The 25,464-nt window shown below is 42.9% G+C and overlaps 1 protein-coding gene across 2 annotated transcripts; it reads left to right on the top strand.

Moving 5' to 3' along the window:
• Nucleotides 1-25,464, top strand: GABRP (gamma-aminobutyric acid type A receptor subunit pi). 2 transcript variants are annotated; one of them, XM_004271992.3, is made up of 10 exons: nt 1-150; nt 2,812-2,907; nt 3,380-3,498; nt 7,913-7,980; nt 8,750-8,967; nt 10,597-10,679; nt 14,093-14,230; nt 14,707-14,859; nt 15,356-15,543; nt 24,529-25,464. In XM_004271992.3, the coding sequence occupies exons 2-10, from the start codon at nt 2,855-2,857 to the stop codon at nt 24,829-24,831; spliced, it is 1,323 nt and encodes a 440-aa protein (XP_004272040.1). In that variant the 5' UTR covers nt 1-150; nt 2,812-2,854; the 3' UTR covers nt 24,832-25,464. The 2 variants fall into 2 exon arrangements, with proteins under 2 accessions (XP_004272040.1, XP_012389291.1); XM_012533837.2 differs by lacking the exon at nt 15,356-15,543.

The raw sequence follows: 25,464 nt of genomic DNA, 5'->3' as shown, positions 1-25,464 counted from the left end.
ACTCCATCAGAGAGTGACTGTGTGCCTACATCCAGGGGGTCAGGGCTGATGATGGGGCAAATCTCGGGGACCCAGAAGACCATACCCTACCTGAAAGCCCAGCGTGAAGACCTGAAGGACCTGTCCTAACGGAGCCTTGTCAGCTGTCTGGTAAGGGAACTGCTGGCCCCTCCCAGTGCCTGAAGGGAGGAAAGGGAAGGGGATCCAAATATAAGCCCTGCTGGGACTGAGGGAAGGGGGTCGGGTCTGGAATTTGCTGAGCACCTACTTTGTATCAGGTTTCACCATCATCTGAAGAACTATTGATTCCTATCCCTTTTACAGTGGAGGGAACTGAACCTCAGGGAGAAGTAATACAATCTCAGAGCAAGCGCAGAGTAAGAGTAAAGCACCTTCTGTCTGATACTCGAGCCACAGGTGTTCCTGTCTGTGTTGCCACCCAGGACACACACCACACACCTTTACCTTCTGTGATTTGCTCAAGGTGGACCCATGGTAATAATGCCTTTCCTCACCTCAACCTAATTCAGGATCCACTCCTGCTTCCCAACAAGTGTTTCTGTCTATACTGAAGAGACTGATGACAGGGGAACAGTGCCTGTGTAGGAAGGAGGCTAATATGACAAGTTTGGAGCTCACGGTATTTATGTGATAGCGATTCTGGGAATGGGAGTGGAAACCTGCACATGTCGGAACTACCTCTGCTTCTTAAACTCGATGCTGAGGATAAGGGGAAGGACAAGGGTTGAGGAAATGAACTAAAGGGAGAAAGTTTGATTGTGACCATTGGTGGATTGATAATGGTATTGTTGATGTGTGAGAAGGAAAGGACTGAGGTAGAGAAACATGACAGGATGCAGAATTATAGGAACTTACATATGTGCAAAGATGTTCATTACTGATTTTGTAACAGTAAAAAATTTGGAAATAACTTAGTATCTATATAGGACATGTGTTATATAAATGTTAATACATTGACCTTATGAAATACCTTGCTGCCATCAGAAAGAATGAGGCAGATCTATAGGAACTGACATGGAAAGGTCCCACTGACATTGGGAAAGAGCATGTGTCAGGTGCAGTGATTAAAAGCACTTGTAAGTCAAGTATACTTCAATTTTTTTTAAAAAAGGTGCAAGTGAAATAAACAAAACCATAAAAATGCTAAAAAAAAGAAAAAGCTCTTGGCTCAGCTTACCTGGATTCACTTCTGCCCCTTACGTGCTACATAACCTTGGGACTTTTCTTATCCTCTCTAAGCCTCAGTTTCTTCATCTGTAAAATGAGAATGGTAGTTACTACTTCAAAAAGTTGTCGTGAGGACTGGAGAGGTTCTTGGCACAGTACAAGCATGCATTCAATATTCAATAAAGATTTGCTTTATTATTAAGTGAAAATGTAAATAGCAAAAATATATGCACGCTATCATCCCAATTTTGCTGTTAAATATTTTTCTTCCTGCAAAGATATATGTGTATATATAAACATAGTAGATGTCTGGATAAAACAACTGTTAACAGTGGTCATCTCAGAGGTATGAGACTAGAGAGGAGTGAGGGAGGGATTTACACTGTTTTTTTAAGAGAGTTTACTTTTCAGAGAAGTTTCAAGTTCACAGCAAAACTGAGCCCCATACACGTGCGCGGCCTCCTGCACCATCAATGTGCCCCACCAGAGTGTACGTTTGTTAAATTGATAACCCTACAATGACACATCACTGAGATTTACACATCTGACTGTATACATCTCTATCTCATTTCCATTTCTACAATAAGCATGTGTTTGTTTTGTAAGTAAAATAATGTTAATTAATGGCTGAATGGCACCCTAAGCCCCAGCACGGCAAGACTCTAGAAAGTGGCCTGGTTCACAGAAGCTACCAAAGCAGAGGGTATGACCCAGCCTGGATCTGCCTGGGAATGCAACCTGAGCCCTCACCCCCGCCCCAAGAACCTCCACTCTGCTGTCACCAGCGTGACGGGTCACAGGCTCACCTGCCTGACTGTCTGTTGCTCTCTCAGAGACATCTGACAGCAGCTCCCAAACCTGAGGAGGCCATGCCCCTGGGCCATGCCTACCCTGACAGTCTGCACGCATACAGTGCTCACCCACAGCATCTGAACTGCTTCAAAGCACCCAGGGAGCAGGTCCAGGAGGTTGGGAGAGCAGCCAGTGTGACTGGGTCTTGAGGCAGCCAGCCCTGGCTTCAGAGTCTCCTCTGACATTCACTAGCACAGTGACCTTTCCGTGAGTTCTGTTTCCTCAACACAATGCAGGGGTTAGCCTGCCCATCTCACAAGGCCACCGTGAGGATAGAGCAAGAAGATCTGTGGGAAAGTACCTAACACATTCCTTGGCACATGGAGGTCCTCGGAAGTTTTCATTTCCTGGCTACATGACCTGCTTGACAGGCCTAGACCCTCAGATACATGGCGTGGTCAGGGGGAGTGTGTAGTCGAGGATGTCCTTCCTGGCAAAGTCAGGACAAGGACAGGGTGAGGACTGTCCTGGGGCTCCCCAGATGTGCAGCTCAGGGTGGACCAGCTATATTTCTGCTCTGGTGAACCACCCTCTAAACAAGTCCTCAGCCTTTATTTGGGCTGGATTTAAAATGTGATCCTTCAAAATGAAGTCACTCCTGGATGACATTCAGGGGGCAGGAGCTGAAACGGAAAGGTGTGGGAAGAGGCTGCTCCCCACAGACATGGAGAAAATGCTGTAACTGACGCCCCACAGGACAGAAAAGCTGGGCTGGGAGGAGGTGAGCCTTTTGGGTTGTCTGCCTCTCACCTACCCCATCTGTTTCCCCAGGTATTTCTACTTCAGCCCCTCTCTGCATAAGCAGCTCCTCAACATGAGGCACAGTCTCCACTTGACCTTCCTGTGTCTGAGTCTCCTCACTGGAAGGTGAGCTTTGCTACCCCACGGTGGCTTTGAGCTGAACTGCTTTGGGTTTTGCATGTGGTGGGAGGGGCAGCAGCGCTTTCTACTTAGCAACGGTGAGACAGAACGTCAGGCCTTCACCTCCCTGATGCACCAGAACAAATGCAACTTCTTGCCAGTTATTCTATCTGGAGAAGTCAAGCTTCCAAAAGGGTCATAGATGGATGAACCCCTTGGGTTTGGGGGGGAAGGTGCTTGGAGTGTTCCCAAATTAGCATGACACTGTGATATATAGCAAATGGGTAATAAAATGGAGTGGGATCGGGACATGTATTAATTCAGCAGCTGAAAATCAGAGATTTCTCTTTGGGGAAGTTACTGCTCGTATCTGAGCACAACCACACACAGACATGCAAACACAAGCTCAAGTCTGTGTGTATGCATGTTTATCCACACGTAAGCAAGCATGTGCACCGAAACCCATTTTCTTTTCCAGGATGTGTATCCAGGGGAATCAGTTTAACATCAAGGCCAGCAGAAGTGACAAGCTGTCCCTGCCTGGCTTTGAGAATCTCACAGCAGGATATAACAAGTTTCTCAGGCCCAATTTTGGTGGTAGGTCATTCTTTTTGCCCAGGACATCAATTCAAAAAGATAGGAACAGAGACAATATGCAGACAAGGGTTTCAGGAGGTTTTAGTCGACTGCGTTTTCTGACCTGCAACCTGTTAAGGAGTGGCAGTGATGGATACAGACAGCTGCCAATGATTTTCACGCTACCTTGGAGAAAGCACTTTCTCTGGTCTCTCCACCTGCAGGATACAGAAATACTCCTCCCCACTGAGGAGGTTCCTAGAGCCCCCTCACAACCTCACACGTGCTGTCTGCCTTCTGCCCACACTTCCAGTGTCATTATTCAAGGAACCCACCATGTCTCACCAGGACTACTCCACCTGGTCCTCCTGCCTCAGCCTGCTTCCTCAAGGCTAACCCTCTACTCTGCCACCTGGATGACCCCCCTGGGTCCTTTGCCTGCTCAGAATACCTGCCTGCTTCCCAGCATCCTCAGCGTACAATCCACAGCCCTTTGCATGGCACACCAGGCGCTCCCCAGCCCAGCCTCTATCTGTCTGTCAGTCTCATCTCCCCAACTTCTCCCGACTATGCCCTGCTACAAATGTGCCCCCTGACCTCCTTGGCCTCCCTGGTCTCCGTGCTTTTTGCTGAGACTGTTTACCTGTCAAGAATGGCTTGTTCCAATTTGACTCCCTGGTGAAATGTCAGTTTTCCTTCATGTCTTAGATCAAAGGCTTCCTCCTCTGAGCAGCCCACCCAGATTCCTCCGGGCCCCATCCCCTTTCTTCACACTTTGTTTTGAACATATCTCCAAGTCATAGCCATTACCGGGTGATACTGTCACTGGCTTTATGTCTGTCTCAGCTCTAGGCTGCAGTCCCCTGGGGGAGTCTTGCTTTATTTACCTCACCAAACCCAGCAGCATCTCGGTACTTAACAGATAGCAAATTATCAATTAATATTTGTTGGAAGAATGAGGCAAGGAGGGAAAGAATGAGGCCACCACATACCTCCTCACAGGGTCTCAGCCTCGCTGTTTGTAAAATGCAAGACTGAACCAACGTGGTCACTAATGTCTTGTTACCTCGAGCAGAAACTAGTAGAAAGAGCCTTGGAGTGGAACAAACCTGAGTTTGGCTCCTTGGCTCTACTGCTGGGCAAGCATCTTAGCTTTCTGAGCCTCAGTTTCCCTTTCTGTAATTGGGGGTCATATTATCTGCCTCACAGGGAGGACTGAATGAAATGAAGTGTGTAAATACAGCATCAGGATGCAGTCTATTTTCATCCCTTTCCTTCTTGCTCCTCCCTTCAGATGATAAAATCTCTGGTCAGATCTAGCATTAGTGGGTCAGTCCAGGTCCTCTGAGGAACAGACACTGGGAGGGGATTATCCGTGCAAGATATTTATTGGGGCCATATCTGTGACAAAATATGGGGCAGAAAAAGGAGGAAGCTGGAGAACTGTCAGACCGCAATGCAGGTCTGACCCCAGTGGAAGGAGGGAGGGAGGGAAGGAAGGCTGGTGGAGGAGTCTTAGACTACAGTGAGATTCTAAGTGTGTTTGGAAAGGCCACCAGGGAGTTCTTGAGCTAAAGTTCCCATCAGAGGAGTCTCCCATCTCTGTGCCTCCCAGGAACAGGCCTGCCTTAGTATTCCTGCCATGCTCAGTCCCTGGTGGGATGCAGCCCATGGGAAGCATGGCCTCCGAGCAAGTGTGGTGGAAGATTTCAGAGCACAGCAGCTGGGGCCAATCACACCCCCTTCGGTTGGAGATCTAAGAGACGCAGCTTCCTGGCCACACAATTAGGATTTGAGGTCCTTATGTTAAGGGACCTTGGGGGGCTTCAACCTCCTCTGGTTTTCCCAGGAGCAACTGAACACTAATGACAAGCACATGAGTCTGCACATCTGGTTGGGTCCACTCAACAATTTCTCTGCCTCCCAGATCCCAAACAATTAGGCCAGGACACTGCCTTTTTTTTTTTTTTTTTTTTTTTTGTGGTACGCGGGCCTCTCACTGCTGTGGCCTCTCCCGCTGCGGAGCACAGGCTCCGGACGCGCAGGCTCAGCGGCCATGGCTCACGGGCCCAGCCGCTCCGCGGCATGTGGGATCCTCCCGGACTGGGGCACGAACCCGTGTCCCCTGCCTCGGCAGGCGGACTCTCAACCACTGCGCCACCAGGGAAGCCCAACACTGCCCTTTTTGTTGCTTGCTCACGGGCCAACAAGGTACAGAGTCCTAGGGCAAGGTGCCCATTCTGAGCCTGGAGTGGACCTAAGGGGACGTGAGGCCCAGATCCACCTGGGGCAAAAATGGGGCAAGGGGTCATCAGTCAAAAGGAGGGGAAGGCACAACCCCCACCCCTTGTCACGAGCCTGTGGCACGCTGCCTTCTACAGAACCTACATTTACAAGGCAGCCTCGAGGCCCACGGAGGGAGTGTTGCTCTCCGTAATGTCTGTCCACCCAGTTCTCGGACCCTGATGTCCTTGAGCGACAAGACCTCTACAGGGTTTTTCAGGGACTGAGCTGGACAGCACAGGTTTGCAAGCAGGCCCTCCTGAACTCTGCCCAGAACCTGGCTTTGACCTCTTTCCTAGGAGAAAGCTGCCCTCTGGTGGCACAGCTAACTTTTATAACTCAAGGGGAAGAAGGAGCAAACTCTGGTCTATAAAAAAGCCAACTGAAGGAAGGCCTAGACTAGACTACCTAGAAACAAACTAAACAAACAAACAAAAACCCACACTGAGGCTGGAGCTCTTGTGTGTTTTCCATTCTCCATGTTTCTCAAGGGGCGGGGAGGGGGGCAACCAGCACTGACCCACTGCCCACTGTGTTCCAGGCACATAAGATAGATCCTGTAACCTTCCCAACCCAAGCCTTGATGGCTAGCATTAGTAGCTCTATTTTACAGGTGAGAAACTGTAGAACAGAGAAGTTTAGCAATTTGTTCAAGGTCACACTGCTATGATGTGGCCAGCAGAGGTTTCAAACACTCTGACTCTAAGCTCCTCTTCTTAACACTGCACCTTGCTGCCTTGAGGGGCAGAAAGCCACTTAGCACCATAACTCCTTCAGCACCCTCCAGGGTCTGCCCTCAAAGATCTCCCCCTTTCCCACCAAGTATTAACACTAAGTATTAAGTTAATTATTGTTAATTGCTTTGGCTTTAAAACTCCACTTCCAAATTCTTACCTATATATCCTGTGGCTTGGTTTCCTTCAATCGATCATTAGGCTGCTCTGTCCCCCCAGTTTGCTGTTTCTAAGCGTCCTTTGAATTTGGCCTCTCCTTTTCCTGGTTAACGCGTTGTCAGTTTCCAGAGGCGTCCCCAGTTATCTTGCAAGTGAATGCTACTCTATCTGTTAACCTGGTGAGGAAAGTTTTTGCTTTTCCAGAATTAGCTAAGATCACCGGAGGAGAGGGGAAGGGAAGGGAAATGCTGTTTACTAAGTGCCTGGTAGGATGTGACAGGAACAATGCTGGGGACTTTGTACAGATAATTATTTCTGAGCACCTTCTAGATGTCCAGCCAGGCGGGCACTTCATGTCCATTCTCTCTTGCCACCACCCTGCAAAGAAGCTGTCACACACCTAGTCTCATTTAACCCTGTCCATGACCCTCTGATGTCATTAGCATTATATTCAAACCTGCAGGTGAGAAAACTGCAGTTCTGAAGGATCTGGTAACTTTTCCCACATCGAAACTCACGTCTTTCTGACTCCTGGGCTTTTGTTCCACATGTCCAGCCTAAGGAGGAGTAAACGTCCCTGGCCTGGCCTGGCCGCCGAGTATCGTGGCTCCCAAACCTCAGTCCTGAGAGCTAAGACAGGCCCTCTCAGGCGTTTGGCCCATCTGCTGGGACTCCAGGATTGAGGCCCAACATCTGCACACCAGATGAAACGTGGACAGCTCTGCAATTCTAAATAGTTTAGGGTTCTTGGAGAATAAAGGAGGTGGAGGAAAGTGTCAGGAGGTGAGCGGGAGCTCCACCATGAGCAGTCTTGAATGCCATCTTGTGGTAAATTTACTTGGTTGGGGGGGGAAATATATTTGTGTACAAATTACCAAATCTCTATTACATTTCTAATGAGTCCCTTGCAAGCACCATAGGAAAAAATCTCCAAGTAAGAAGTAGCAAATACCGCCACATTCTTTAAAATATACACTAATTAATGGTGTGGTCTCTCTCTTATGTATTTAGCTAACTACATATTTGTGTATTTTTTTCATACAAAAGGGAGGCACACGCTACATAGTGGTTCCTCCTGAGATGGGGAGGATAGAAATTAACCTTTTATTTAGAAGTAATTTATGTACTTCTAAATTGTTTAAAAGTTTCCAATAGGCATAATTTTCTAATATATGCATATTTTTTAACTGTGCTAATGTAGGGTTAGGAAATCTGTTTGTGTTTCTATGGAAGTCTTTCTGGTTTTTCTTCATTCTTAGGAGAACCTGTTCAGATAGCACTGACTCTGGACATTGCAAGTATTTCCAGTATTTCAGAGAGTAACATGGTAAGTGTGGCCCCCTCATCTTCCACCCAAGGAGCCCCTCTCCTGTGTTTTATGAGGACACATGTTCTAGCTACTCAAAGCAGAACAGAGACTTACTTGGAATGGCAGAAGCTGGAGACCTATCCTGAAACTCCAGACAGTGGAAGATGCTTGTAAAACAGATCTTCTGAGTATCAGAAGGAAAGTGGATTCAAAGGCTAGGAGGGGAGAAATGAGGGAGTGGAGTGGGTGTACTTGGTGAGGGATAAAAGTGGGGGACAAGAATAAAAGTGCAGGGGGGAAGCCTGAATGTCACATGGTCCCTCACAGAGTGGGAGACAAACTGATGAAAACCAACAATCACATAACTGCTTTCAACCGTCCTCTCACTTAAGACAACACATTATAGATAAGGTGACACTAAAGGCAGTTTAGAGGGTCCACTGTGGACTCTGGGTAAATCCTGGACAACCTAAGCACCTTGCTCACCCAAACCTTCAACAATTTGGTGTGGCCTCTGTGATCGAGGGCAAGTAAGTTAAGATCCTGAACATGCTCCTGTGGGGCCCCCTTTTGGCAGTGGGCGTTACTATCCAGAATCAATAAGGTGCTTTGTTCTCTTATTGCTACAGGCCACCACCTCAAGACAAACTTTATTTACCCATGTCTACTGTAGTACGTGCTCTTGACCTCAGTGGAGGTGGGTAGGGGAGTAAGACTTGACCCTTTTCCTTCCCTTTTCTGAGCTTTCTCCCTCCATCCATTTCCTCCCCACCGGCTGCCCCCTCAGGACTACACAGCCACCATATACCTCAGGCAGCGCTGGACGGACCAGCGGCTGGTGTTCGAAGGCGACAAGAGCTTCACTCTGGATGCACGCCTAGTGGAGTTCCTCTGGGTGCCAGACACTTACATCGTGGAGTCCAAAAAGTCCTTCCTCCATGAAGTCACTGTGGGAAACAGGCTCATCCGCCTCTTCTCCAATGGCACAGTCCTGTATGCTCTCAGGTAATTGGATACCTGCGACCTCAGGGTTGGAGGGGAAAGAGCGGGGAGAAAAGGCAAAGGAATTCTGAACAGCGCTCGAATAACCACCTACCCTTCTCATGTGCCTGCCTTCTTAGATCCCTGTCCCCAGAGCAGCAGGGCCCTTTCTCAGTCCAGTTTGGCTCAACAAGAATCTACTGAGAATGTGTGCTCTGTGCCAGGCCCATGCTGGACACTGCGGATATGGAGCTGAATAAGACACTGTCCTGACACAGACACATAAGGAAAGGAAGGCAGGGCGCTGGGGCCCCAAGGTGGAGAGTAGGTTAGTGATTTGGGGTGATGTTAGAGGATGGTTTCACAGGACTCTGAGCTGAATCTTAAAGAGTTAAAGGAAGTTCGCCAAAAAGAGGTAAGGGGAACAGCAAGAGCAAACAGAGAGGTGATACAAAGAACTTTCCTTTCATGGGGCTCAGCGGGGTGGCGGTGGCTTAAGAATACATCTTTACTTAGCTGAGTCATTCTTGTACAGACAGAGAAGCAAAGCATAGTCCTCCAAGCCTCACCACCTGTAGTCACAGGCTCCCCTTTGCCCCTTTGACAAATCCCTGAGGCCAAAACTTCCTCCCACCCAATCGTTCATCGAGCCGCTGGTTGGCAGGAACAGGGAAGATGCCCCCAAAGTGCTATGTAAGGCAGCCCACAGGCAGAGGACTCATCGCTGCCTGTGCCAGGGCTGGACAAGGACTGCAAACACTGCTAGAGGCCTTCAGCAGAAGGTCAGGAACCAGATATTCATGAGGCTGATCTTAAATCCCAAGTGAGAGGCTGAAGTTATAAAACAAGGACTGAGCTAAGCAATGAGCTGAATTTTCGGACCGTTTATCTGACACTCCTCAGCTGCACTGAGTTTTGCAAAGGTCAGTCAGAACCCCAGCACCTCTTTCATGAAGTCCAATAGACCTCTCCCTTGACCCCAACTCCAGTCAATGTTAAGGTGCCCCTTCCTCGTATTCCCACAGCACGTGTGTGTGTGTGTGCATGTGCGTGTGTGTCTGTCTGTATTATGGCACATAACACAGTATCCTGTACAAGGATTACAAGTGATGGATGACGATTAATAGCCTGGCTCTAGAGTCAGACAGATTTGGGGGCAAGTTCTTGCTCTGTGACCTTAGGCAAGTCACTTGACTCTCTGAGCGCCAGTTTCCTCAGCAGCAAAAGGAGAATAATAATATTTCCTACCTAGTAAAGCTACTTTAAAAATTCAAAGGGATAATTCATGTGAAGCAGCATTTTGCATAGGCACGGACTCCTCATGGGTCTCTCCTGAAGAATAAGTTTCAAAACTGAATGAAAAAGCATCTCAAACAAGCCAGTGAATGATTCTGTTCTGCAATGTTGTTGCAAGTTTGCCTCTGAATTGCCAACATTCCACCTTCCTCCACTCTGGACCCCAAGCTTTAACTGAGTCTCACAGGTGTCACTTAGCACAGAAAAACTCAGGACTGCTTTGAATGTAGGCACCAAGTCACACATTCACTGTAAGAGTCAAGGTGAAGGTTCTCTTGGAGTGGCCCTTAAGAGGGAGTGTATACTTTCTATAGCATCCTCATAACACTCTCTATGAATCCATTTTTCCTTTCTTAGAATCACAACAACCATTGCATGTAACATGGACCTGTCTAAATACCCCATGGACACACAGACATGCAAGTTGCAACTAGAAAGCTGTGAGTATACATCGTGTGGGCCCCTTAGATGATTTTCTGGGATGACTTAGATCTGTGCTTTCATGAAGAGTGTCCTATACATAGTGGCCTTTCTCTCCTTGATGTTGATTACAATGGGTTCAGACCTTCTGGGTGTACATCCGGAGAGATCTGGAGACCGCTCAAAACCAAACCTTACAGTATTACATCTTTGGGAGAGGACCACTGTGCATTGGCACCAAATATTTCTACCTAAAAGTGGATAAGACAGCCAAGCAAACAGGGGTCAATAGGACTAGGAGGGGGCCTCAGAATCTGCTAACTCATGGAAGCCAGAAAGAACACAGCAGAAGTTAGAAATGGCAAGTATACAAAACAATCACTGACATTTATTGCAAGACTGCTTCCACCTTCTAAAATAAATTGTTTTGATATATATATAAAGCTTAATCTAGTAATGTCAGCAAGTGGGCATCTAAACTGCAGTCTGGGGATTTTCTTGTGATGAGGAAGGAGGTTTTACTCTAAGTTGATGTGTGTCAAATGAACTCCTGGCACCGTGAGTGATCTCCATGATTCCTTAGTAAACCACTCTGAAATGCCCACCATGGGGAGGTGGCACCAGTGATACGTGTTCTGGGAAGAAAATGCCGCATATAGGAGTTATCAAGGTATCAAGGCATGGCTCGTGCAAGAAGGAAAAACTACAGTCAAGTGCTGGAAACCACTGGGCACTTCTTACATAAGGACACAAGTGGCCAACATCCAAGAAACACAACCATTATGAGGCAGCGTTTTTCAGAGGTAGACATTTAATTAAAGACTCAGGCAGGCAGATTAATTACCTTATTGATTAAATGCATGCAAAACCTTCTTGAAGCAATACAGCTGTTTGGGGGCAGACTAAAACTTGAGGTTATCAAAAAGAGAACTCATTTTCAGCCCCACATAGAAAAAGCAATTGCCCTCCATGGATGGCTGTGCTCATCTCAAAACCCAGGAGTGAGATTCTCCTGGAAACTTCAGCACTCTGCTTGCACAAATATCGTCCCCAGTGAGCAGAGGAAGCTTTCATTGAATGTTTATCAGCAGTTATTTGGGTACAGAAACCTCACCAAGGGCATTTTTCCTGAACACCATCCCTAGACAAGAATTGATACCATCCCACAATTGCCCATATCCACTCAGGGACAGGGCAGTGAGAATGTAATGACTGTGAACATTTACCAGTTGTAATAGCAAAGTATCTAAGTAGAGGCTTGTACAACTTACTTTTTTAGATATGTTTTTTCTTTGGGGTTCTAGGCCTATTTGGACAGCAGGCTTCAGTAAATGAGGGCGTGCTTCCAAGGGAGAGTGCACAGACAATTTTTACCTGGAAATCCTCTAAGAGCTCATGACTACTTCTCCCCCCTATGGAGGCGGAGATAACCACTGACAGACAGTGGATACCATAGGTTAAGACTTAACAAAATGTTAGTCCCAACACTGGCATCCCACTTCTCAGTAGCCTTGGAGAATGAAGTTACAGGTTTAAGATCACAGGTACCAGAATCACTGGGCTTTTCCATTCACTAGCTGGGTGACTTTGGGTGAGTAGAATTAACCTCAGTTTCCTCATCAGTGAAGTAGGAAAAATAATAGTATTTGACTCAAAGAGTTATTTTTAACAGCTTTATTGAGGTATAAATTACATACCATAAAATCCAACCATTTTAAGTGTACAATTCAAAGGTTTTTAGTAAATTTTCTGAGTTGTGCAGCCGTTACCACATTCCATTGTTAGAACATTTCCATTACCCCAAAGAGACTCCTAATGCCCATTTACAGTCACTCCCCATTGCCACCACCAGCTCCCAGACCACCACTAATACACCTTTTGTCTCTACGAATGTGTCTTTTCTAGATATTCCATATAAATGGACTCATACCACATGTGGTCTTTTGCATCCGGCTTCTTTCACTTAGCATCATGTTTTTTAGTTCATATATGATGAAGCATATAGCAGTACTTTAAGTACTTTATTCCTTTTTACTGCTTTATTCCTTTTTATTCCAGACAAAAGAATACAAGTAGTACAAGTCTCTCTGGCTTGTTTCCGCCTTTCAACTGTTATGAATAACACTGCTGTAACATTTGTGTACAGGTCCTTTTGTGGACATGATTTGATTCTGTTGGACAGATACTTAGGACTGAAATGCTGGGTTAAATTTATGTTTAAGTCTTCAAGAAACTGTCAAACTGTTTTCCAAAGTGGTTGCACCATTTTACATTTCCACCAGCAATGTTCCAGCTTCTCCACATTCTCACCATCTGTTGCTGTCTGTCTTTTTAATTACAGCCATTCTAGTGGATGTGAAGTGGTATCTTACTGTGGTTTTGATTTGCATTTCCCTAATGACTAATGATTTGAGCATCTTTGCATGTGCGTATTAACCATTCATCTATCTTCTCAAAGGTATCATTTGAGGATTAAATGAGATGATAATGTTGTAAAGCACTTAGAAAGGTAATTGCTTACTAAATGATAGATATTATTATTATCATCATCCATGGGCTTTGGTATTCAACTTTCTTGAGGTACAATCCTGGTTTGTTTTTCATTTGCACTGGTATCCTGAGAAACTTATGCAACCTTTCAGAATCTGATAATTTTCATGTATAAAATGGGCAAAACATTATAGTTCCTCAATTCTAAGGCACAGCATTTATTGAATAATAACATTTGAGGAAAAATGTAAGCTCTACTTTATATATATCAAGTATAAGATCCATTTCTATTTTATTTTTTAAAAAAGCTTTAAATAATGAAGAAATATGCAGGTCTACCTTGCAAGCTCATGAGAACCTTAGAGACATAATGTGTAAAGGACATAAATGTTTAATAAAAGGTAGCTATTATTACTATCATCAGCTATATTGGTAAAACTGCTTTGGGATTTATCAAACACCTATGTTGACACACATCAATAAAGTGGCTGGCTGAAGGTTTTTTGTTTTTGTTTTTGCATTTATGCCAATATGAAAATATGAATAGACCAACTGTAAAGTCCCTGAGAACCCCCTCCGAGGTGTTAGACTGTCCTGAAAAGCAATGTCTAGCACAGGCCTTTGTGGGTTCACAGATACATGTTCAAAAATATCATTTAAATAATGATAAAGGCCATTTCTAGTTGCTTATCATCTACCAGGTCTATACGATGCTTAGCATAGAAACGGTTCTCAGCTGATGGTGAAAAGCTCTAGCAGGTCATCTCATTCTGAGTAGACACTGCAATTACACTTGAGAAATCATGCCAAATTTTGCATGGGATCATCCTTGGACTTAGCACCATCAAGACAGAGCTTCTGTTTCCTCCATATCACAGCATTTTCCAGACCAGTTCAATCTGCTACCTTCTTCTGCTGATCAGGGCACTGTTTCCCTTGCCAGGGGGCTATGATGGGAATGACGTGGAGTTCAGCTGGCTGAGAGGGAATGACTCTGTGCGCGGGCTGGAGAACCTGCGGCTTGCTCAGTATACCATACAACAATATTTCACGTTAGCTACCAGATCGCAGCAGGAAACAGGTAACTCGTGGGACAAACTGCACAAAAGCAAGATAGCTGAGTTGTATTCTGAGTCAGAAATATCATCTTTTTTCCACTTGGTCCCTTTGGGGCCCAGGAACCCCTCGGAGGTGCGGTGGGGCAGTAGGGTTTGGGCTCGGCACTTTTACCTGCTCCACACCTACTACTGAAAAGGTCCCCAAGGGGCTCACAGTCTAGTGAAGTAGATGTCAAGGAAACCAGCAGTTATGATGCTGCAGGAATACTATGACAGAGAAAGGCACAAGAAGAGGATCCTGGGTGAGGGCATTCCCACAAATCCCCTTCTCTACACCCGCAATTTCTTTCATTGAAACTATGATGACAGTTCATGATTAACTATGTTTTGGTGAACAACAGATGGCTTCATGTGAATATAGTGAAGTTAAACATCCCACAGGGAAACCACTCTGCTAGGTGAGCAGGGATGATTTCCTATCCCTTGTTCACCCTATCAGGAAATTATACACGACTGGTCTTGCAATTTGAGCTTCAGAGGAATGTCCTGTATTTCATTTTGGAAACTTATCTTCCTTCCACTTTCCTGGTGGTGTTATCCTGGGTTTCATTTTGGATCTCCCTTGATTCAGTTCCTGCAAGAACCTGCATTGGTAAGTAGCTCCAACGGGAGATTTCTAAGAACTGGGTTATTAGGTCCTTATTTTTTTTTTACCTTCTACCATTGTTTTCATTGATATTCCCAGGGCAGTTCCAGGAGCTGGTTTCTTGAGAGACTCTTTTACAGAGAGAGAAAGAGAGACAGAGAGACTACTTTAGGAATAATGCATTTTTAAACTTGTGTTTGACAGTGACAGATAAGGGAGAATTGTGATTCGATGGCCTATTGTCTGTTATTTTGTTTACTGAACTCCTCCCTCCAGTGAGAAGACAGAAGGTGAAACATTTAGAAAATCACATCACTCATATCTGTATAAAATAGACAAATCAATCCTTTTCCAGAAGGCCACAGACTTTTCAGAATGAGCTATGCTCTATTTCTGAGTCCTGTCCTCACCTTGCCAAGTCTTGAAGGGAGACAGTCTGCCAGGGGGTGATGGAAGGTTCACTGCCCACTGACGTGGGTACATTGCTTACTTTTTTTCCCAGGAGTGACCACTGTATTGTCAATGACCACACTGATGATTGGGTCCCGCACTTCTCTTCCGAACACCAACTGCTTCATAAAGGCCATTGACGTGTACCTGGGGATCTGCTTTAGCTTCGTGTTTGGGGCCCTCCTGGAATATGCAGTTGCCCACTACAGCTCCCTACAGCAGATGGCAGCCAAAGATAGGGTAAGAATTTTGAGGGCCCTATATATGATTCATCACCTGTGCCATATACTGGTCTGTAGAGATGACCTGGACCTGGTTCCCGAACCCCAGTGATTCAGTTTGCACAAGTGATTCTCATCCTTGTTCAGTTGGGGGAATCTGGAAGTCATGACACCTTTTAAAAAAGACTGCTCTTTTCACCAAATACAGTGAGATATTAATATGTTTAAACTTCCAGCAGAAAATAATGGTGTTATCTGTATGCAACATAAAATCACAACCGCAAGAACAAGCATCCATGAAAAACCCAGTATCAAACCTAACATGATCAGCTGCTTATGTTTCCGATTAATATGTATTTAATATTTATTCATTTGTCGCATTTTTGTTTTCCTAAATTATACAAGTAATGGTTTACTGAAAAATGTATGGAAAAATTAAATTGTGGCAAATTTCGTAATTAGCATATTTTTCTGCTAACAGGGAAAGACTTATTATCTGACTTAGCTGTGAAACACCATGGTCCAGCTCTCAGAATAATAATAATGATTATTATCAATTGAGCATGTACATGCCAGACACAGTCACAAGCTCTTTGAAAATATTATGTCATTTAAAATGCTCGTAACAACCCAGTAAGGCTATCTCCATTTCTATAGTTGTGGGATCCGAGTATGGAAAGATAAGTGACTTATCCAAGGGGACACAGACAGTAAGAGGCAGAGCTGGGATTCGCACCAGCCAAATCTGCTTGGCTCCAAAGCCTGACACTTACCTGTTATTCCCACTTGAAGTGGGCAACGGGCCATGCCCTTAACTATTATTCTCTGCAGGCCTACGGAACCCTGGGATTCTTTGGAAGCCCAATTTGATAGACGTTAGCATACTAAAGCTCCTGTTAACAGGCAAAAAAATGATAGGGATCCAGGGCAGAAGAGCTGCCCTACTTCAGCAAGGTGCCAGGACTGCACAGGGTCCAATGGTGAGGAAATGAGGATTCAGAATAGCCCAAAGATCCAGTTGCCTTTTCTCTTGTGTTTAACTATTGTGAACAAGGTTTCACAATTATATTACTCAAGTACCAAAGGCAAATGATCATATGTGCCAGCCAAAGAATAGGTATTTCATTTATTTTACTCCCTGTAGGCTTTCTTTTTTAAAAAATTATTTATTTTTTAAATTAAATTTATTTTTTAATTGAAGTAGAGTTGATTTACAATATTATATTAGTTTCAGGTGTACAGCATAATGGCTCAGTATTTTTATACATTATACTCCATTAAAAGTTATTACAAAATAATAGCTAATATTCCCTGTTCTGTACAATATATCCTTGCTGCTTATCTATTTTATACACAGTAGTTTATATCACCTTATCCCATACCCCTATCTTGCCCCTTCCCCTTTCTTTTTTTTTTTTTTTTTTTTTGCAGTACATGGGCCTCTCACTGTTGTGGTCTCTCCCGTTGCATAGCACAGGCTCCAGACGCGCAGGCTCAGTGGCCGTGGCTCATGGGCCCAGCCGCTCTGTGGCATGTGGGATCTTCCCGGACCGGGGCACCCGTGTCCCCTGCATCGGCAGGCGGACTCTCAACCACTGCGCCACCAGGGAAGCCCGCCCCTTCCCCTTTCTTTCTCCCCTCTCATAGCCACTAGTTTGTTTTCTATATCTGTGAATCTGTTTGTTTTGCTATTTACATTCATTTGTTTTATTTTTTAGATTCCACATATAAGTGATATCACACAGTATTTGTCTCTCTGTCTGACTTATTCCACTAAGCATAATATTCTCTAGATCCATCCACATTACTGCAAATGACAAAATTTCATTCATTTTTATGGCTAGCTAATACTTCATATATATATATATATATATATATATATATATATCTCACATATTCTTTATCCATTTGTCTGTCGAGGGACACTTGGGTTGCTTCCATATCTTGGCTATTGTAAATAGTGCATCTGTGAACATTGGAATACATGTATCTTTTTGAATTAGTGCTTTCATTTTTACCTGGATATATACCCAGGAGTGCAATTGCTAGATCATATGGTAGTTCTATTTTCAGTTTTTTGAGGAACCTCCATACTGTTTTCCACAGTGGCTGCACCAACTTACATTCCCACCAACAGTGTACAAGGATTCCCTTTTCTCCATATCCTAGCCAATATTTGTTATTTGTAGACTTTTTGCTGATAGCCGTTTTGACAGATGTGAGGTGATATCTTATTGTTGTTTTGATTTGCATTGTTCTAATAATTAGATACGTTGAGTATCTTTTCATTTTCCCGTTAGTCATCTTTTTGTCTTCTTTGGAAAAATGTCTGTTCAGGTCCTCTGCTCATTTTTTTGATTGGGTTGTTTTTTTTGATATTGAGTTGTATGAGCTGTTTATATATTTTGGGGTTTTTTTGTTGTTGTTTTATTTTGTTTTTTTAGCTTACTTTTTAAAAAAATTAATTAATTTATTTTAGGCTGCATTGGGTCTTCGTTGCTGCGTGCAGGCTTTCTCTAGCTGTGGCGAGCAGGGGCTATTCTTCATTGCGGTGCGCGGGCTTCTCATTGCCGTGGCTTCTCTTGTTGCAGAACATGGGCTATAGGTGTGTGGGCTGCAGTAGCTGTGGCTCGCAGACTCTAGAGCGCAGGCTCAGTAGTTGTGGCGCACGGGCTTAGTTGCTCTGCAGCATGTGGGATCTTCCTGGACCAGGGTTTGAACCTGTGTCCCCTGCATTGGCAGGCGGATTCTTAACCACTGTGCCACCAGGGAAGTCCCTGTTTATGTATTTTGGATACTAACCCCTTGTTGTTCATATCATTAGCAAATATTATCTCCCATTCAGTAAGTTATCTTTTCATTTTATTGATAGCTTCCTTTGCTGTGCAAAAGCTTTTAATTTTAGGTCCCACTTGTTTAATTTTTGCTTTTGTTTCTTTTTGTCTTAGGAAAGTGATCCAAAAAATATTGCTATGATTTATGTCAAAGAGTGTTCTGCCTATGTTCTCTTCTAGGAGTTTTATGGTTTCAGGTCTTACATTTAGGTCTTTAATCCATTTTGAGTTTATTTTTGTGTATGGTGTGACAAAATGTTCTAATTTCATTCTTTTAAAGCTGTACAGTTTTCCCAGCACCACTTATTGAAGTAACTGTCTTTTCTCCATTATATATTCTTTTCTCCTTTGTCATAGATTAATTAACCATAGGCAATTCTGTTCTGTCCTATTGATCTGTGTGTCTGTTTTTGTGCCAGTGCTATTTTGATTACTGTAGCTTTATAATAGCATAGTCTAAAGTCAGAGAGGGTGATACCTCAAGCTTTGTTCATTTTTCTCAAGATTGCTTTGGCAATTTGGGGTCTTTTTTTGTTCCATATGAATTTTAGGATTATTTGTTCTAGTTCTGGGAAAAATGTCATGGGTATTTTGATAGTGATTGCATTAAATACATAGATTGCTTAGGTAATATGGACATTTTAGCAATATTATGTCTTCCAATTCATGAACATGGGATATCTTCCCATTTCTTTGTATCATCTTTAGTTTTCTTCATCAGTGTTTTATAGTTTTCAGAGTATAGGTCTTTCACCTCCTTGGTTAAGTTTATTCCTAGGTATTTTACTCTTTTTGATGCCATTTTAAATGGGATGGCTTTCTTGCTTTCTCTTTCTGATAGCTCATTATTAGTGCATAGAAAAGCAACACATTTCTGTATATTAATCTTGTATCCTGCAACTTTACTAAATTCATTAGCTCTAATAATTTTTGGGTGGAGATTTTAGGGTTTTCTATGTAAAGTATCATGACATCTGCAAGTAGTGACAGTTTTACTTCTTTTCCAATTTGGATGTCTTTTATTTATGTTAAATAGAAGTGGTAAGAGTAGGCATCCTTATCTTGTTCCTAAATTTAGAGGAAAGTCTTTCAGCTTTTCATCATTGAGTATGATGTTAGCTGTAGGTTTGTAAAAATTGACCCTTATTATTTTGAAATATGTTCCTTCTATACCAACTTTGATGAGAGTTTTATCATGAATGGATGTTTTATCACATGCTTTTTCTGCATCTATTGAGATGATCATGTGATATTTATCATTCCTTTTGTTAATGTGGTGTATTACATTGATTGATTTGCAAACACTGAACCATCATTGCATCCCTGGAATAAATCCCACTTGATCATGGTATATGATCCTTTTTATATATTGTTGGATTTGGTTTGCTAATATTTTCTTGAGGATTTTTGCATCTATATTCATCAGAGATATTGGACTGTAAATTTTTTTGTAGTGTCTTTGCCTGGTTTTGGTATCAGGGTAACGGTGGCTTCATAAAATGAATTTGGGGCTGTTCTGTCCTTTTCAGTTTTTTTGGAATAGTTTGTGAAGGATAGGTATTAGCTCTTCTTTATATGTTTGGTAGAATTCCCCTGTGAAGCAGTCTGATCCTGGACTGTTGTTTGCTGGGAGGTTTTTTAGTTTAGTTTTGTTTGTTTGTTTTTTACAAATTCAATTTCACTACTAGTGATTGGTCTGTTCAAATTGTCTGTTTCTTCTTGATTCAGTCTTGGCAGGCTGGATGTTTCTAGAAATTTGTCCATTTCTTCTAGGTTGTCCAATTTGTTGGCATATAACTGTTTGTAGTATTCTCTTATGATTTTTTGTATCTCTGTGGTATCAGTTGCTATTTCTCCTCTTTCATTTATTTTATTTTTGTTCTCTCTCTTTTCTTCTTGGTGAGCTTGGCTAAAAGGTTTATATCAATTTTGTTTATCTTTTTAAAAAACCCAGCTCTTGGTTTCATTGATCTTTCCTATTATTTTTTTGGCCTCTATTTTATTTATTTCCTCTCTGATCTTTATTATCTCCTTCCTTCTGCTAACTTTAGGCTTTGCTTGTTCATCTTTTTCTAATTCCTTTAGATGGTAGATTAGATTGTTTGAGATTTTTCTTGTTTCTTGAGAAAGGCCTGTATTGCTATAAACTTCATTCTTAGAACTGCTTTTGCTGCATCCCATAGATTTTGGAAAGTTTTGTTTCCATTTTCATTTGTCTTGAGGTATTTTCTGACTTCCTCTTAGATGTATCCATTGACCCATTGGTTTCTAGTGGCATTTTGTTTAGTCTTCAAATGTTTTTGTTTTTTTCCAATTTTCTTCCTGTAATTAGTTTCTAGTTTCATACTGTTGCGGTTGGAAAAACTGCTTGATATAATTTCTGTCCTCTTAAATTTACTGAGACTTGTTTTGTGACCTACCATATGATCTATCCTGGAGAAAGTTCCACGTGCACATGAAAAGAAGGTTTATTCTCCTGTTTTGGGATGGAATGTCCCATAGATATCTATTAAGTTTAACTGTTCTAATGTGTCATTTAAGACCACTGTTTCCTTACTGATTTTCTGTCTGGATGATTTGTCCATTGGTGTAAATGGGGTGTTAAAGTCCCCCATTATTATTGTATTACTGTCAATTTCTCCCTTTATGTCTGTTAGTATTTGCTTTATATATTTTGGTGCTCCTGTACTAGGTGCATTTATGCTAACGAGTGTAATATCCTCTTCTTATATTGATCCCTTTATCATTATATAATGCCCTTCTTTGTCTTTCGTTATGGACTTTGTTTTAAAGCCTATTTTGTTTGATATGAGTATTGCTACCCTGGCTTTCTTGTCATTTCTGTGTGCATGAAATATCTTTTTCCATTCCTTCACTTTCAGTCTGTCTGTATTTACCTCGTTTGTAGGCAGCATATAGGTGGGTCTTGTTTTTTAATCCAATCAGCCACCTTATGTCTTTTGATTGAAGCATTTAGTCCACTGACATTTAAAGTAACTACTGATAGGTATGTAGTTATTACCATTTTATTACTTCTTTTCCAGTTGTTTTTCTGGTTCTTCTCAGTTCTTCTCTTTTTGTTTCTTGCCTTGTGGTTTGATGATTTCCTTTAATAATATGCTTATGTTCCTTTCTTTTTAGTTTTTGTGTATCTATTGTAGGTTTTTGACTTGTAGCAACCATGGAGTTCATATATATTGGCCTATAACTATACCTACTTGTTTTAAACTTGTAGTCACTTAAGTTCAAACACACTGTAAAAGATCTACATTTTTTACTCCCCTCCCCCACATTTTGTGTTTCTGATGTCATATTTTACATCTCATGTTTATCCTTCAACTGTTTTTTGCAGTTATGGTTGCTTTTACAATTTTTTGTCTTTTAATCTTCACACTGGCTTAAGTGGTTGGTCCTCAATTCTTACTATATATTTGTCTTTCCTAGTGGGATTTTCCCTTTCCTCTAGATTCTTCTTTTCCACTTAGAGAAGACCCTTTAACATTTCTTCTAGGGTAGGCTTATTATTGATTAATTGTTTTAGTTTTTGCTTGTCTTAGAAGTTCTTTATCTCTTCTTCAATTCTAAATAATAATCCTGCTGGGTAATATAACCTAAGTTGCTGGTTTTTCCCTTTCAGCACATTAAATATATTATACCACACCCTTCTGGCCTGCAAAGTTTCTGCAGAGAAATCAGCTGATAGCCTTATGTAGGTTCCCTTGTATATGATTCTTTGTTTTTCTCTTGTTGCCTTTAGAATTCTCTCTTTAACATTTGGAATTTTAATTATGTCTTGGTGTGAGTTTGTTTGAGTTCAGTTTGCTTGGGACCCTCTGTGTTCCCTGTACCTGGATATTTGGTCCTTCTTTGGGTTTGGGAAGTTTTTAATCATAATTTCATCAAATACATTTTCCATCCCCTTCTCTTTTTCTCTTCTCCTTCTGGGACCCCTATAATGTGAACACTGATACACTTGATGTTATCCCAGATATCTCTCAAACTATTCTAATTTTTTTAAATTTGTTTTTCTTTTTGCTGTTCTGATTGGGTAATTTCCATTTTCTATCTTCTAGACCACTTCTGCATTTTTCTGTATCATTTAGTCTGCTTCATTCCTTCTAGTGTGAGTTTTTTTTTTTTTTTTTTTTTGCGGTACGCGGGCCTCTCACTGTTGTGGCCTCTCCCGTTGCGGAGCACAGGCTCCAGAGGCACAGGCTCAGCGGCCATGGCTCACGGGCCCAGCTGCTCTGCGGCATGTGGGATCTTCCCAGACCAGGGCACGAACCCGCGTCCCCTGCATCGGCAGGCGGACTCTCAACCACTGCGCCCTAGTGTGAGTTTTATTTCAGTATTGAATTCTTCATTTCTGATTGGGTCTTTTTTTTTCTTTGGCCACACCATGTGGCCTGTGGGATCTTAGTTCCCTGACCAGGGATTGAATCTGGGCCCCCAGCAGTGGGAGCATGGAGTCTTAACCACTGGACCACCAGGAAATTCCCAAGATTGGGTCTTTCTTTATATTTTTTTAGTTCCTTATTAAAATTCTCACCACGTTCATCTATTCTTTTCCCTAATTCAGTTAACATTCTTATTACCAATGTTATGAATTCTTTATCTGGTATTGTTTATTTCTGTTTCATTATTTATTTTTTCGGGGGTTTCTCTTGCTCTTTCAACTGAGACCAGTTCCTTTGCCTTTTCATTTTGCTTACATGTCTCTGCCTCTATGAGTTTAGGTGAAAGAGTTACCTATTGCAGTCTTGCATGGGCATCCTTACGTGGATGTGTCCCTATACAGAGCGCATGTGCCCATTGCTTTTGCTGGATTTGGTGTTGACGCATGTCATGTCTTTCCTCAGGGTGTGCTGGCAGCTATCACCTTCTGCCACCTTCTGCTGGAAGAAGGTGGGACTGGAAATGGAGGGGCTAGAGCTAGAGCCTGTTGTGAAGTGTGACTTCCCTTCTGCTCAGTGGCCATCACCACCCTATTGGTGGTGGGATCTGATCCCAAGTTGCTGGAGCAGAAGCCCTGAGGGTTGGGCCCATGCTGGCTCTGTCCCCTTTGAATGTATGTTTTCCCCTCTCCCAGCACTGGGGAAGTGCTGAAGCAAGGGACGCCTGTGGGGGCTCTCGGCTTGGGTAGGCTGCAGAGAGAGGGCCGAGTGTACTGCCCTCCGATGTACTGCCTGTGCAGGCACCAGCAATTGTTGCCCTTGCTCTGCTCAGATGAAGCCTTGAGTCCAAGTCCCCTTTGTCCTTCATAGCTGATCATTCCTCCAGCCTCTGCCACCCCTGCCCTGTCGGGGAGCCAAACAACAGGGCAAGCAGGACTTGTGTGGATGCTCTGTGTGTATGGGGTATGGTGGTGAGCTATGGTGGATCAGCCACTGTCAGAGTCCTGGGCTGCTTCTGATGTGCTGCCTGAGTAAGAGTCAACAATGGCTGCCGCCACCCCACCCAGACTCTGCCCTGGTACCAGGTTGCCTCTGTGTCCCATGGAGTTTTCTTCCCAGACCAGGTTGTCTCTGCGTACCGTGGAGTTTTCTTCCAAGTCTATGTTGTCCCAGCCATGGTGGAGAATGGCAACTCCATGGGACTGCAAGGAGCATCACTATTTCTGTTTGTGTGGCAAAGTCCGTAAGACACTGCTGATTTCTATTAACTCTCATAGTCAATTATTCCCTCCTCCCAGGAATAGAACGGAATTCATCAAACACCTACTAAATGCTCTACATAATTTATGCCATTTAATCTTCCCATCAGTCTCAAGAGGTAGTATTAATGTCATCAACATTTTGCAGGCAAGGAAATTGAGTTCTAAAGGGATTAAGGTGACTAAAATTTCACAATAGTGAGAGGCAGAATGGGATTTGAACCTAGGTCAGCTAGCTTCAAAGTCTGAGCAATTAACATTTACCACACGGCCCTGCACACCTAGAATGGGCAATGGTTATTCTTCCCATTATACAAGCTGATGACCTAGGGACAGGTGCCTATAAACAGGATAATAGGACTGCCAAATCTTGCTTACCAGCCAATTTATGAGGCACTCAGTACTGGTCTCTCCTAAACCTAATTATTCAATACTAAGGCCTCTAAGTATATAAATACCCACTTACTTATTTTGCTGAGTCAAGTCTATCAATCTAACTGCCCTGTTTATGAACTAGGGGAAGGCAAAGGAAGTGGAAGAAGTCAACATCACTAACATCATCAACAGCTCCATCTCCACCTTTAAACGGAAGATCAGCTTGGCCAGCATTGAAATTTCCAGCGATAACGTTGACTACAGTGACCTGACAATGAAAACTAGTGACAAGTTCAAGTTTATCTTCCGAGATAAGATGGGCAGGATTGCTGATTATTTCACAATTCAAAACCCCAGTAATGTTGATCGATATTCCAAACTCCTATTTCCTTTGATTTTTATGCTAGCCAATGTATTTTACTGGGCATACTACATGTATTTTTGAGAGTATGCTGAATTGTTTGCATGTCATAGGTCTTCAACAGAACAAAGTAATGATGTAAACGATAATTCTAAGCCAAGTGTGCATCCTAATCCAGTGGCGCCACAAGTGACTAAAATAACATTTGAGCATTTCTCCTCAATGAACCCCCCTCCAACCATTATTTAAGCTGTGTAGAAGTCCTAGCATTACAGAATCTTTTAATAGAAACATCAACCCATTCCTTTTTTATTTTTATGAAAGATATTCCCATGGAGCCCAAGATTACAAACCTACTCAGGACTGACTGCCCAGTGGCTCCCTGGTCTGCATTTAACTCATATAAAAAATGAAAAGGAAGCTATTACGTGTGTTGAGTCAAGTGTCAGAGGTTGTTTCTAAATTAATCACACATGCTATTTACTAAATCTCTACAGTGCTTATAAAATAAAATACATTGCTGCCTATTTAGGGAATAACATATTCTAGTTTTTGGTTTTGATTACAATGAAATGTGGGCTTATAAAAAGAAACAAAATTGAGTTATTTGTAGTGAGGTGGATGGACCTAGAGTCTGTCATACAGAGTGAAGTAAGTCAGAAAGAGAAAAACAAATACTGCATGTTAACACATATATATGGAATCTAAAAAAAGAAA

The sequence above is a fragment of the Orcinus orca genome, chromosome 3 (assembly GCF_937001465.1).
Source record: "Orcinus orca chromosome 3, mOrcOrc1.1, whole genome shotgun sequence".
Classification (NCBI taxonomy): domain Eukaryota; kingdom Metazoa; phylum Chordata; class Mammalia; order Artiodactyla; family Delphinidae; genus Orcinus; species Orcinus orca.
The sequence above is the reverse complement of the archived record's forward strand: the minus strand, read 5'-3'. Positions and strand labels throughout refer to the sequence as shown.